Source organism: Alexandromys fortis, unplaced genomic scaffold (assembly GCF_014885135.2).
Source record: "Alexandromys fortis isolate MF-2015 unplaced genomic scaffold, M_Fortis_MF-2015_v1.1 scaffold_54, whole genome shotgun sequence".
Classification (NCBI taxonomy): domain Eukaryota; kingdom Metazoa; phylum Chordata; class Mammalia; order Rodentia; family Cricetidae; genus Alexandromys; species Alexandromys fortis.
The window spans coordinates 2,669,280-2,683,983 of NW_026067958.1; the positions used below are offsets into that span (position 1 = coordinate 2,669,280).

General features: G+C 40.9%; 1 protein-coding gene across 2 annotated transcripts in view; it reads left to right on the plus strand.

Annotated features, from left to right (window-relative positions):
• Positions 1-601: 601 nt before the first annotated feature.
• The window catches only part of Spag6 (sperm associated antigen 6), a 55,233-nt gene continuing 41,130 nt past the window's right edge, over positions 602-14,704 (plus strand). The window contains exons 1-3 of one of the 2 annotated variants that reach the window (XM_050152745.1): positions 602-1,155; positions 1,716-2,233; positions 2,318-2,413. In XM_050152745.1, the coding sequence (XP_050008702.1) occupies positions 2,062-2,233; positions 2,318-2,413 (268 nt within the window). In that variant the 5' untranslated portion in view covers positions 602-1,155; positions 1,716-2,061. The remainder of the gene's footprint in view (positions 1,156-1,715; positions 2,234-2,317; positions 2,414-14,704) is intronic. The other variant, XM_050152744.1, reaches the window with a different exon arrangement.

The following is a 14,704-nucleotide window of genomic DNA, read 5'->3' on the forward strand; positions in this document are numbered from 1 at the left end:
CTTGAGTAGCTTACAGTCCCACAACAGAGTTTTGTGGATTCTCAGAGGAGATTTGTAAAGAGAAACGGAACAAGATTTTAAAACTGGTTTTAAGCCTCATTTTTATAAATAACTAAATAATGATTTTGAAATTGTATAATTAGCTTTTTCCAAAAGGAGGCAAAAGCTTCCAAACTTCATTGAAACAGTTTTCAAGTTACTATTTCATTCCCAGTCAAACGCATAGTTTTATTTGACAAGCACATGCTATACCTATAAATGCAGCTGGTGCTTTAATAATAAGAACCTTAGTTTGTAACATTTTGAGTAGTTCTTCACTTTACCAATAGTCTAAAGGGTTATATGTGATCATGGGACATTCCTTTAATTATGTAAATCAGAGAAGTATTTTGTTTTAAAGTTAATAACTTAAAAATGGGTCAGAAAAATATAGAGTGGCTTTCTTTTTAATTGCAGTAATCTCTTCATTATATTTGATATTTAAATTACCAACAATTTCACTTATGGGTATATTAGATCATTATGTTACATTTCTTCACTGAATTTTAATGACATTAGGGAAAAATACTAAATAAAAAAGATGAAACTTCATCAATACATCTAACTTCAGATATGAAATAGGCATCCTATACTGTGTTTCATTAGGACAATAAATTCTATTCATGGGCATTGTTCATGCCATACACAAGCCTCCTAGTTTAAAGCACCCTTTCTGCTTAACTTTGCAAACTGTGTAGCATCCCATGAGTAGGTTACTGAGCTCTTAACCATGTTAAGATAGAAATACATAGCAAAGCACCTACTAAAAGTGGAAGGCGAGGCAATTTAGGAGTTTGAATTGTTTAAAGACTGAAGCCTTTTAGTTTTAAGGGACTTTTTTTTATTCTTCAAAATGCAACAGGGAACTGAAAAAATGAAACTAGGACATTTCACTAGCAATTTGAATTATTCACTCAGGGTTTCCTCTACATCTCCATGTGGGAACAGACACTTCTACCTTAAAGGCCCTTTGGGAAGAATGTAGAAGACCACTGCGAGACTTAGCTTTAGAGTTAAGGGGAAGGACGGTGTGGCTGCCTTCTGAACTGGAAGAAGCAAAGGCTGTACCTGCCCTGGACTGAAGTTTAAGACTCCACACACTTCTTTCTTTCGCAGGTAGGTAGGCCATTTCCCAGCCCGCTGGGAATTTCACAGGATACCGAGACTCCTTCAGAGGAGATTTTAAAAGTGACTGTGGAAGATTCCAAATGAGAAAGCCAGAGATGTGTGTGCTTCCTCCTGGTGAGGAGGAGACATCAAGGATTTCCGGTTTGCTACCTTTAGGCAACAGCTGGGGCTCGCTGCCCACTTGACACCTGGTGAAATGGTAGTTTGGGGGGGGGGAGAGAAATATTTAAAGTGACACCTGTCACTGAAACATTTGGGGCAGAATTCTCAAGGAGTAGCTAGAACTAATGATAGTAAAAAGTAAGGCCGAGGAACTCAGGTATGTAAGGTAGTCTTTCCAGTAAAGATTCTTTTGGAAATGTCACTCAGCTGCGAAATGACGCCAGAATTGAAAAGAAATTCTTTTTAAAAATCATACTGAAATAAGGAGACAGCAAACTTGATAGTACTTAGAAAACCTGCAGGATAGGATATTTATCATTTCCCTCTCCTCTGTTTTCCATAGACCCTCTAGGTGTCCTTATTGCTGTTACTATATTGTATTTTAGTGTATGCACACAGTTGCTGTGACCCTCCAGGAATTCGGGAATCTGAAGTGTCAGGTAGGTAAGAGAGCCAGGAGGAGGAACACAGAGTAACTTGAGGTTGTGCAGCCACTGTTGTATTGATCCGATGACTCGTATCTGTCGGAACCGACATCGGGCCCGGAGAGGCCATTCCCCAGGTCCCGGCCCCGGGTGCAGTCGGGGACCCTGCGGCTCTCGGTGCGTCGGTGCCGTCGGCGTCCTCTAGGCGGACGCCTGCGCCCCGTGCCCAGTCAGCAGGGAAGTGACACCAGACGGAACGCGACGTGAGTCCGCGGGTACCAGGGCTTCCCTCTGCCTTCCTTCGATCATGGTTGTGACGTCACGCCCGGGCCCTACCGTTGCCAAGGGACGTCTGCGTTCCGGTTCCGGTCGGTTACCCCGGAGCTTGGGTACACAGAAGCAGTCCGCCAGAGGCCAAAGGGTTGCGCGGAGTGTGAACCCCACGCGCGGCGCCATGAGCCAGCGCCAGGTGCTGCAAGGTAGGGAGCTGTGGGCGGTTGCCCCGACGGGATGGCGCCGGGGGGGGGGGGGGCGCGGTTGCTCCACCTTGCCTCTCTCCCCAGTGTTCGAGATGTACCAGAATGCCCGGACCCGGTTCGTACAGATGGTGGCAGAGCAGGCGACCAGACCTCAGAACATCGAGACACTGCAGAATGCGGGTGAGCCTGAACCACGCCCGGCACCCTGGCCCCACACCTCATCCTGCATCCATCCTCGTCCTCCCACCACCTAGCGCCAGCCTCACCTGGTCCACGGTCGCCTTCTCGCTCCGCTGTCAGCCTCACTTCCTCGTCCCCTTACCAGTTCAACTTCTGGGAGGCTTGGGAATGGGCTTAAGTGAGGCGACGTTCCTCCGGACCCTTTCCTCTCTGAGGGAACATCCTCTGAGGGTGAAGCAGAGGATGGCGGAGGCCAGGGATCATTTCCATCTTCGTTACAATCGGTCAGCCATGTGAACTGCCTGGAATTCATTTTCCCGGATAGGAATCTACCCTAACCAGACCCATTTATCCCGACGCCCTTTCTTGCCACTCTTTGATCACATTCCTCTCCTAGAAGCGGAGAAATTTCAGGCTGCTTTCGCAGCTCTCCTCCCGACATTAGTGGAAGAGGAGCAGTGTAGTAGGCTTGAATCTTTCCCAAGAGATTCGAAGTCGGTAAGGACCTGGCTTTGTGAACTCTACGAAGCAACCCTTTTCACCTCTTAGTCTGAAGTCTGAAAGAGAGGAGGGGGAGAGAGGAGAGTTCATTTTTGGCGAAACTAGTCCTCTGCTCTCACTCTTTCTCTCTGTGTGTTTTTTCTGAAGAGACAGTTATCCCCCCCCCCCCCGCCATGGGGCAACAAGGACAGACCACAGAAAGAATTCCATCCTAGCCGAACTTGAAGAACCAGTGAGTTTTTACTAAGCTTTATTAAGTGCAACCAGCTCACCAGCAGCTACCACTGAAAATCCGTTTCTTCCTCAGCGACCTTAACTACTTAGACGTCCTGGAAGAGGGTTTGGACTTCATAAACGCCTCCTTCTGCAGTCTTTATCTTTTCCCACCCCGTGTGTGTGTGTGTGTGTGTGTGTGTGTGTGTGTGTGTGTGTGAGAGAGAGAGAGAGAGAGAGAGAGAGAGAGAGAGAGAGAGAGAGAGAGAGAGATTGAGAGAGTTCCTGCTGGTAACCACACAGCTGCTGAGAGTTCAAGCACCAGCCTTGCTCAGATGACAACTTTCTACAGGACCCACTGACTGAACTGTAATCTAGATTTTGCTCACTAGGTCTCAAGAAATCCCTAGTTTATAAGATGAGATCTTTAACACTAGTTTAAATGAACACATCATTAAAAATAAATTAAGAACACGTCGTCATGGCCACAGCATTTAGACAGTGTTTGCTCTGGGTTTCTTTGAGGAAACATCTATTTATCAGATACTTTCTCTCCTCACTGGAGTTTGCTGTTTGTGGTTGAGACAGGGAGCCATTTATAATGAAGAAACTATGTTTTTAAAAAGTCTTTAAACATCTGTGATATTGGTGCAGTCGCAGGGAATAATGCAGTCCTCCTATCTAGCGCCCTTCTGGGACATTTTTTCAGAACTTCAGCACATGTGCTGACACAGAAATTCCTGGATCCCAATTCACATCTTCCCAGTTTGTTTCTCTTGTTTTACTCTATAAACTTTTGCTTCAAGATCCTCTGTGATAGTCAGGATACTTTGACTATTACAAACTAGAGGAATTAGTGTGTGCAAATACCATGGTGCCTGGTGGCAGTCAGAGGACAGCTTGGGAGGCCAGGGCTCTCCTTCCACCTCATGGCTCACCTCATGGGTCCTGGGGATTGATCCCAGGTTGTCAGGCTTGTCAAGGACCTTCACCCACTGAGCCATCATGCCAGCCCTCGAATTGTCCTCTTACAATCATGACCACTTCCTGCTGTCCCCAACCCCTGGGCAACCATGGAACTAATATTTGTTTCAAAAATGTTGCCATTGTAGAACTCATTTTGTTCTATAATTGTGTCATGTATATTTATTTCCTTTATTCTACGTACAAACATTACATTTATTAGGACATTTTACATTTTAAAAGCAGTTTATTTTTCTCAGTCCTACTCACTGTACTCTGTGAATGAATGCTTACTGTTTACAAGGATTTACTGCTTGGGCACTATGTACACAAGCAAAAAATACTTTTTAAATAAGAAAACATTTAGAAAAAAATTAATTCTGAAATATTTAAATGTATATAACACTGAAGATATAGAGTGTCTTTTGGTATTTTGAAGGCAGGGAGAATACATTGTGTTTTGCTTTTTCCTTTTAAAACAAGCTTTCAACTTTGGTGTCTAGGTTGGCCTTGAACTCCCTGTCTCAAGTGATCCTCCTACTTTCTTCTACCAAGTAACCAGGGTTATGCTCCAAATGTATGATGAATTTAATTTAAACTAGCTGACTACGTGATTACCAATCTATAAGAGGCACACGACTCGGACCTGACATTCTACACTTGCTTTTGGCTTGTGAAGAAATAAATACAAAAGAGATTAAAGTAGTCTTTCAAAATGATTTTCTTTTGATTATCATCTTAATGTCATGTTAAGATTTTTTTTGGGGGGGGACATTTTAAACTTACTTAAGTTTACTAAATCTGATCATTCTTTTTAGTAATTTAAAATCATGATTATCCTTGCCTGTACATTCCTTTAGTTAAAAATAACCTACAAATTTTATTATGGAGCCTTTTCCTCCTTACAAGACAGTAAGATTAATACATATTTTCAAAAATATATATTCTTGAAAAAATCAACATCGATTTAAACAAGCATTTGAGTGTGGTTGACTCATATTACAGGCAAGCTTTCATCAGGCAAGTGCCTTTCCTTTGATATGTATGGTATGGATGCATTTTACTTTTGACTTTGACACATGGACTATGTATCTGGCATATGTACATTTTATTCCCCCATCTCCAACATATTCTTTAATTAGACATACAGCATAGATCCAGGATTATAGGAGAAACATTTTCCATATAGGCATAATGAGAAAAGCATAATTTTCTTGTTAAGAATTTTAAATCATTGTATGTGAAAGGAATATTAAAGATGAAGATTATTATGAACTTTGATGTAAACTGTTTAAAGAAGTTCTCAGTTTCCATCTTTAGGTACTAGTGGCCATTAAATAAGTGTGAAACTTGTCAGCCTTTGAGATCTCCCTGGGAACCACCAGGGGAATTTGAAGGAAGCTAGCCCTGTCAAATCTTAACAGATAAATCCCTGGAGGTGTGAGGGATGGGGCTGGTAGTAAATTTAAGCCGGTCTCTTAGGGAGCTTTAGGCTTCTCTTGTTCTAAAAACATCTTATCAAACCAGAGCTCTGTAAAAGTATACAGAGAAAAGTCTAGAGTCCCCTAGGTACTGAGAACCAAGGTAGCAGTTCAAAGAATGGATTGATAATCTGCCTGGATCAGGGCAGTTCCACAGAGCATTGTGATTTACTGACTGAGAAGCAGAAGGGAACAAGAGGTGTATTTGCTATCTGTTGGTTGATTTTAAGTTTATGATGAACATTTTATCCTTTCATTTTGGCTTAGGCCATACTTTGTATGAAGTTCTTATTAAGTGGAGCAAAAACTGAGATATCTGCTGAACAGTTGTGTTGGTCCTAGGAGAAACCTGTGCTATATTCTGGAAAGAATGTTGGCTTTGCCTAAGAGCCAATGGGATGGCCTATGAGGATACGAGCTAGGATACTCTAGTTTTCAAAGAGGAGTGTTGGCTTTGCCATCTGTCTTATGCTTCCTGCCATGATGATCATTCGATGTTAATTTTTGAAGATTTATCTAATTTTGTGTATATGAGTGTTTTGCCTCCATTTATGTATGTATGTGCACCATGTGTGGAACTCGTACTCATGAGGATAATCTGGAACTGGAATCGTGGATGCATGTAAGCAACAGGAGCTCCTAACCACCGAGTCATCTCTCCAACCCTCAGTGTTAAATTTCCGGCTTGTTTGCCTTCTTTCTAAAGTATTGGTCTTGTAAATGTGAGCATCTCTAGAGAGAATAATCTCTGCCCACTCTTCTAAATGTTCTGTTTTATGCCTGTCAAGACAGTCATTGTCAAAGAATATGTGGACTACATTGTTTTCCCATAGAAATGTTTTTATAGCAACAGGCATTTTGTTAAAGTTATCCAGGCTGGCCTTGAACTCACTTTGTATCTTAGGCTGCTCTGGAACTCAGAATCCTCCTGCCCCAGCTCTGAGTGCTGGGATACCACCACTCAGGCATATAACATGAAAATTTTTTTTTTGTAGAATACTAAAGTCTAATTTTAAAATGAAATAGATACCTGTCAATGAAGACATTGGCCATCTTGTTGAATTTATCAAAAGATACGGTTATTTATCCTAAATTACTTGTTATTTATTATGTCAAGTTAGCTACTCGATGTGCTATTTCTGGTAAAAATTGTTTCTCTTTATTTTGTAAAATATTCCCCCTCTTCTCTTGCTGACTAAAAACTTCTATTCAGTCCTCAATCGCAATACTAGCCTGCATTTCTGATTTCAGTTATCAATCAGCTCCCCAATACAAAGCTGTTGTCATCATTTTAAACATACCATTTTGTGTGAGCTATGGATTGAACCCAGGGCCTCTAACATACTAAGTATGTAGTGTACCATGTATACACATCTTCTAAAGTAAGCTTTCTCTAACATGCATACAAAGACAGTAAACTGTCTAAATCGTTTCGGGAAAGTATGAGAAATAGGAATTAATTCTGTAAAGATTGTGTGTGTGTTTGAACTGCCTCTCAAATATCTTCTCTGCAGATATTACCCAAGAATCATGTAGTAGAAGCAAGTCCTTTTGGTATAGCTCTTTAACTTAACATTCTGCCTTCTCCCTAATATTTTAATCATCCAAAATTAAATAATCTTATATATTTCATAAGAAACAACACATTAGTAAAAGAAGACAAGATAAAATCAATTTCAGCTGTCCACATGACTTTCAAATTACACAGAACTGTAATCATTTGAATGATTCTTTTCAGTATGGGGTGATTTTTAAGGGGTGGAACAGTTTAAATGGCCAATAAGAGTTGCTTTAAGTTTTAAGAATATATAATTACATTATTGCTACACCTAACATCATATGCCTAATATGAAAATAACCATTTTATTAATTAATTTTTTAAAATTTTGCTTTCAACTAAAGTTTATCTGAAAGAAGAGAAAGTTGTACACTAATTTTCACAGTTGATTCTTTTGTTATTAGTGAACATTTATTGCATGTACAGGTATCAGATGGACACTGAACATGCGCGCTGATCATGAAAACATTAAAAGGATCAGTTTTTGCCCTTCTGTGGCTTATTTGACAGTGGATATAGATTATAATATGTGATATATGTTATAGTTATATATTACTATGTATATCACATAATATATAATAACTACATATTACTATTGTTATATATCTATATATTACTATTTATTTGAAGGACACCTAAATCAAGATTTGGGTATGAGGGGTTCTGTATTATGGGGTGCATCTTGGTGTAGATATTACCTCTGTTGAATTTTTGACAGTGAGTCAGATGCAACTGCTTTTATGCAGAGGAGACATTATGTGTAAAGACAAGAAGGCACAGGAAAAAATCATGCCGAGCAGAAAAGGCCAGTGTTGAGGTATGGCTGGAGCTTGGGTGCAGGGGCCAGGACTGGAGTCAATTGAATCTGGAGAGGAAGAAGGCCTACTTACAGAGTTGGGGTTTGTCCCGAAATAAAGGCAAAGCCATCTCAAGGCTTCAGGTGGAGGAATGATTGGGTCGGTGTTGTTCTTGGGAACGTGGTGTTAGGTTAGTGTGGAATAGTTCAGCAGGGGTTGATAGCACCAGGAAGAGCCTGTTCATGCTGCAGCGGTCGGGCTGGACAAGAGCCCTGGAAGGGGGAAGTGCACAGGATGCATTGAGTCAGAGTGGAGGGCAGGGCAGGTGAGGACAAAGATGGGCTGGGAGACTCCCAGAAGTCCTCTTGCCTGAATACACCTGGCACCGAATAGAAATGGAGGGCACACAAAAGCAGGATTGGCTCCTCCCTCTCTAACACTGTGGAGGACTGAGTGTCTGATGCGGTGAGCTGCTTGGAGACAGAGCAGGACTAGGAATCCACATCTGGTTCCTTGTCTAGAACTTTTCTTAGCTCTCTCAGGCCCTATGTTTGGATAGCTGAGCCTCCATATTAGATGCCGTATGTAGTCAGATCTTTCTTTGGGCAGCCAGCTCACAAATAATGACATGAGACTTCTTATTAATTATGAAAGCTCTCCCTTTAGCTTAGGTTTGTTCCTAACTAGCTCCTTTAACTTAAATCAATCCATTTCTGTTAATCTATGTTCTGCCATGTGGCATTACCTCTCTTCCATCTTGTACCTCCTGTTTCCTCTTTGTGCCTTCTGGCTTCTCTTGCATGCCTAGATTCCTTCTCTTCCTTTCTCCCTCCAGAAATGCTGCCTGTACCTCCTGCCTGGCTATTGGTCATTCAGCTTTTTATTACATCAGTCACAGAAATACACTGTCCACATGTATAAACATCTCACAACATTTCCCCCTTTTGTCTAAGTAGAAAGGAAATTATTTTAACTCTCACATAGTAAAACTATATACAATAAAAACAATTATCAGAGAATTAAATGTACAATGTTTAGTCCATCTACATTTGGCAAATTGGGAGAAAGTACTGCATTATCTGCCCTATCTTAGTCCAAACTACTTAAGCTACTTTCTGTCATAACTTGTATTACTTTCCTAAAAAAAACTTTTAAACCTTAAAGCTTCTTAACCAACTTAAGCTTTTATGCTTTTCAGCCTTAAAACTTGACAACTCTTATGTAAGTCCTGAATTTGGTAACAAGGAAAACTGTAAAACTATAACTATCTAGTCTTCAATTCTACCAAGGACCTAAAAAGGACATAATATTACCTGAATAAACAGGAAGTGTATAGCAAACAACTTCCAAAACTATAGAAATGACAGAAACAGCTGGCTGCCTGGGAAGTCACCCAAAGTTCCTCTGCAACACTGGGGCATCCAGCCTGCAGGCCTAGAGTATCTGACAGACTTTTCTGTGAAGCAGGAATTTTGAAGGCCTGTCCTACCTTGCCTTGTCAAAGTTGGGTACTTGCTTTCTTTTGTGTCCTGCTTGTTCAGTTTGGACAGCATACTGTCAGCAGTCAAGGCCAGGGCATGTTTTATTTTTTTTTCAGCTCACTTTTGCCACAAAGAAAGTAGACTCCATATGGAGGTTCTTCAATGCCCATCTCTTCTCTGAAGTAGATTGGTGCTGCCAGGAGTAGAGCAGACATGTCTCACTATCTTGAAAAGCCCTTTTTTACTTAAACATTTTAAATGCCATATTATGTAGGTCTTTAAGTGTTTAAAGACCATCTATCTATTTAAAATATATCTCTGTTCAACCTTGAAAACATACCTAACATGACTATAAGTTTGATTGTTATAGATGATTAACTACCAATCTGTCTTTCTTTAATTATCCTAAATAGCTTTCAAGGACTAAAACTTTACATTACATTTTTAAATGAGATGCATAGCTAAAATACCTTAAACAAGAGTAGAAACATATATACAGTATAACAAAAATAACCTTAAGTATGTATCGATATATAACAATCCACACCAATGTAAAATATTTTAGACCAATAGTTGTTCAAAAGTAGATTTGACAATCCACCCTTTTATTCCATCATTTTTATACTATATCTCCCCCTTTTTTTTCCACTCAGAAAGAGATCCCTGGATCTAATCTCCTTTGTCTAACATGAACAATAACAACTTGTAACCAGCATTCCAAAATGATGACAAACAATTATAACCCATCAAATAACCAAAAATTATCTTCTAGGCTATAGGCCAAGCTTTCATAATTAATAAGTCTCCGTGTCATTATTGGGAGCTATCTAATGGGACAGAAAAAGACTAATTATACTTCTGTGGCAATCTTTCCCCTGCTTCACAAAAGAAAAGAAACAGTTTAGACAGGAAGCCATTGAAGAAAACTCTTAAAAATTGTGATAAGGATGCTGAAGTATAGTTCTCCATAGTTGATGGCTTCTGGTGGGGTGGAAGTGGGGAAGGACTCAGTTTTCTTTAAGGACCTGGCCACAGGGAGTTTGACCAGGCGCCAGTAAATATATGGGTAACATAAATTAGATTCTGCTTTTACTGGGGGAGGTCATCACATTGGTGACAGTGGGGTGGACCTGGGAGGACTGGGAAGTGAGTGTGATTGGTTACATTATGTGAAATTCCCAAATAATCGATAACAATAAGTAATGTAAGCCGGGCGGTGGTGGCGCACGCCTTTAATCCCAGCACTTGGGAGGCAGAGGCAGGCGGATCTCTGTGAGTTCGAGACCAGCCTGGTCTACAAGAGCTAGTTCCAGGACAGGCTCCAAAACCACAGAGAAACCCTGTCTCGAAAAACCAAAAANCCACAGAGAAACCCTGTCTCGAAAAACCAAAAAAAAAAAAAAAAGTAATGTAGAAAGAAAAAAAAACAAGTAAGCATTAAAAGGGCAAATTGTTATAAGAAAATAAAAACAGTGAAGGAAATGAGAGCCTCTTATATATTAATCACTGTTGTGAAATAGTTTCAGTAAAATATAGCCACTTAAATATAATAGCTTATAGGAATCAAAATTACAAACCTATTAGAGGGGCTAGAGAGATGGCTCAGCAGGTCTTGGGTTAAGTTCTCAGGACCTGCATGGTGGCTCAAAACCATCTGTACCTCCAGTTCCAGGGAATCTGAAGATCCCTTCTGGACTCCTTGGGCTCGTACATGAACATGGTACACATACATATACCTAGGCACACAAATGCACATAAAGTGAAATTTGAAAAATTAGAATAAGGATTAATAACCAGTTGTATTATACTAGAATATGCTTACAATAGGAAAAAGTGGATGGGTGGCTTTTGGACCAGAGTTGAGGGTCTGAGTGAGCTGCATATTCAGAACTCTGCTGGGTAACTTGAACAGACCACACCTACTCACATAAGCAAGAGGACACAGAACACGCATGTCAGGGTGGCGCTGTGCTTTCTCCATATCCAAGTCCCTATCATGCCATTTGCAGCATGATCCAAGGAAGTGGTGCCCCCAGGGCTTAAGCAGTGCACGGCTTGAATAGCCATCCCCAATGGGTTGGGCATTGGTACAAATCTTCAGTGTGCTTATTTCTTTACCTCCGTAGCAGTAAGCGCTGCAAACAGAGAAATGGCTTCCCACAGCACTGCCAGTAACATTAAGGGGACGTGGATTTGGCCTGCAGTGAGACTTGATCTTCTTGCTCCAACCAGCCTTTCTAGATTTATCTCTTGCCTCATGAACCTTTTCCAGTCTTGTAATTCAGGGTAATAGGAATTTAGCAGGACTCAGAAACCAGGCTTCCATCCCTCTTCCTAGCCAGAAACAGCAGTGTTGCTTACCCCTGCCGCCTGCTCTATCTCCTTAGGTCTTCCAGTTCCCCCACACTGTGTGCCTTCAGTTCCGCACGTATTCCCCCACACTGTGTGCCTTCAGTTCCGCACGTATTCCCCCACACTGTGTGCCTTCAGTTCCGCACCTAGCTTCCTCCTTGTTTTTCCTACTTGCCATCCTTTCTCCCCATTGTAGTCAGAGAGATGTAACGTTTGATCCTTTTGTTACTTTACTGCCAGAATAAAGTTCCAAGTATTCAAAACAGTCCGTAGGAAACTTCCAGACTTCATTTCTGTTTTATCTCAGCCCCTTTCCTCCTGTCGTCACCCTGCGTTCGTGGCTGTCCTTTGACCTCTACAAGGACATGCTGTGGCATACATGTGTCCACACGTGGACTACACTCACACACACACACTCACACACACACACACACACCTGTAATAAAAAACGAACAACTAAAATTTATTTTATATTTTCCTCAGTCAAAATAAGCAAATTTAAGAAAGTTAAATAAAGCTCATAACAGATAACTGAGCAACAATGGATGCCCCCTTTGCTCTTCCTTCTCTTCTTTCTGTTAAAGGTATTGAGAGAGGGGGTGGAGAGAGAGAGAGAGAGAGAGAGAGAGAGAGAGAGAGAGAGAGAGAGAGAGGAGAGAGAAGTGCAGCACACATGTGAGACCAGAGGGCAACTTTCAGGAGTAAGTTTCCTTTTTCCACCACGTGGGTCCTGTAGATTTAGTTAAAGTCCTCAAGTAGGCACCTTTACCAGCCTTTTTATTTTTATTTTTTCTTTCTTTTAGAGACAGGGTCTTGCTATGCAGTCCAAGTTAGCTTCATCACAACTGGGGACCAAGTTTTCAAACTTTTGAGCCTGCGTGGATATTTCAGACCCCAGTACTTCTGCTCAGAGGCAGAGGCAGTGCTCCTAGCGTGAGCATGAGCCGCATGCCATGCCTTTATTTATTTTAAAAGACATAACCTCCCTGTGCTGCCCAAGCTGGCTCCAAGTTCCATGCTCAAAGGAGACAATTCTTAGCCCTTGAATAGCTGGTTCTATTTGTGGGCCCCACCTTGCCTGGCTAAAAGACTTACTGTGACTGAAGTAGACCAAAGGCCTATTAGCAGACCTTTTAAGAATAATATTAACTTTTTATTACAGTGATACTTTTAAATATTATTATGACATAGCTTCACATGTGGCAATACTTAAACAAGAAGTAAGTTGGGTGTTGGGGAATACATCTTTCATTCCTGCATTCAGGAAGCCTCTGAGTTTATCTCTGTGAGCAGCCTGGTTTACAAATCAAGTTCTAGGACAGCTAGGCTACCTAAAGAGACTCTACCTCAAAAAAGAAATAGTGGACCAGGCTGCCCTTGAACTCACAGAGATCTGCTTGCCTCTGGTATTAAAGGTGTGTGCCACCACCGCCTCACTAAAAACTACACATATGTCTGTTTGGCTTACACTTGTACATTGGTGTCCCTCACTGGAAGAAGCCAGGACTGGCTCTCGGGGCAGGAACCTGGACCCAGGAGCTGATGCAGAGAGCACGGAGGTGTGCTGCCTATTGACTTGCTCCCTGCGGTCTGCTTAGCTTGCCCTCTTACAGAACCCAGGACCACCAGCCCAGGAAGAGCATACCCATAACTGGCTGGTATCACTGATTAGGAAAATGCCCTACAGCCAGATCTTACGGAGGCATTTCTTTCAATTTGGATTCCCTCCTTTCAGATAACTCTAGCTCATGTCAAGCTGATATAAAACTAGCCAGCACACTGAGTGTCCCACCATTGAGGTACCCTACCACGTTCAACCCCAAACTTATAAAATAGTGACGTCTCCAAGCCTGTGTGAGGTAAGAATTCCTCTTGGTAAAGAGACGTGCCTGGAGATGACGCAGATAAAGCAGAAGCTGTGCTTTAGGAGGCAGACACTGGGGCACCATTTGAAAATTTATTTTCTTTTCTAATAAAGTTACCTTTCTCAAAGTGATTTATTGAATACAGTTATTTAAACCAAAGTATTTCACACTGACTTTTCTATTTTCTATAATTTTGGAGGTTTTAAAACTTGGTATTGTGCAACTGTCTAAAGTAAGGAATGTAGGAATATTATGATATGGCAGAAATACTGACATAGAAGGTTAACTCCGACTTGGGGCAAAGGAACAGAAAAAAAGGAATTATCAGTCATTCATTGGCTTTGCATTTTTAAAAAGATTTATTTGTGTGTGTGTGTATGTATAGGTATGTATATGTGTATGTATGTATATGTGTGTATATGTGTGTGTGTTGGTATGTACACTTAAGTTCAGGTGCCTGAGGAAGCCCCAGAAAGCAGTCCCCTGGAGTTGGAGTTATGAGTGTTGTGAGCTGCCTGATGTCACTGAGGACTGAATTCAGGTCCTATGGAAGAACAGCAAATGCTCTTAACCTTTGAGCCATCTCTCCAGCCCTGGCTTAATAGTTTATGAGCCAGATGTATTTAAAAAATGAGAAAAATATAAAAGGAAGAAAATTTTTTTGACTCTGTGGACTGGTGAAATAAAAACTAAAAATTTCCAAAATCGGGAGATTTGTAGTTGGTTAGTCATAACTAACAAGCCATTACTAATAAAGACTTAAAATTAAATTAAATATTGTAACTCCAGATAGCTCATTTTAAGATTTTTTTTTATTAGTTTTAAAGACAGGGTCTCATTATGTTGCCCTGACTGGATTGAAACTTGCTATGGAAACTAAACTGGTTTTAAACTCAGAGAGATTCTCCTTCCTCTGCCTCCCTAATGCTGAGATTAAAGATGTGCACCACCATGTCTGGCTATTTTTCACATCACTAACAATTCAGAGTTCTTGTAGTTTAATTTAAAATACAATCCAATATGAATAACAAACTGTTAACTATTTTCTCAATTACGTATTTCGAAATACGTATGCCTTCA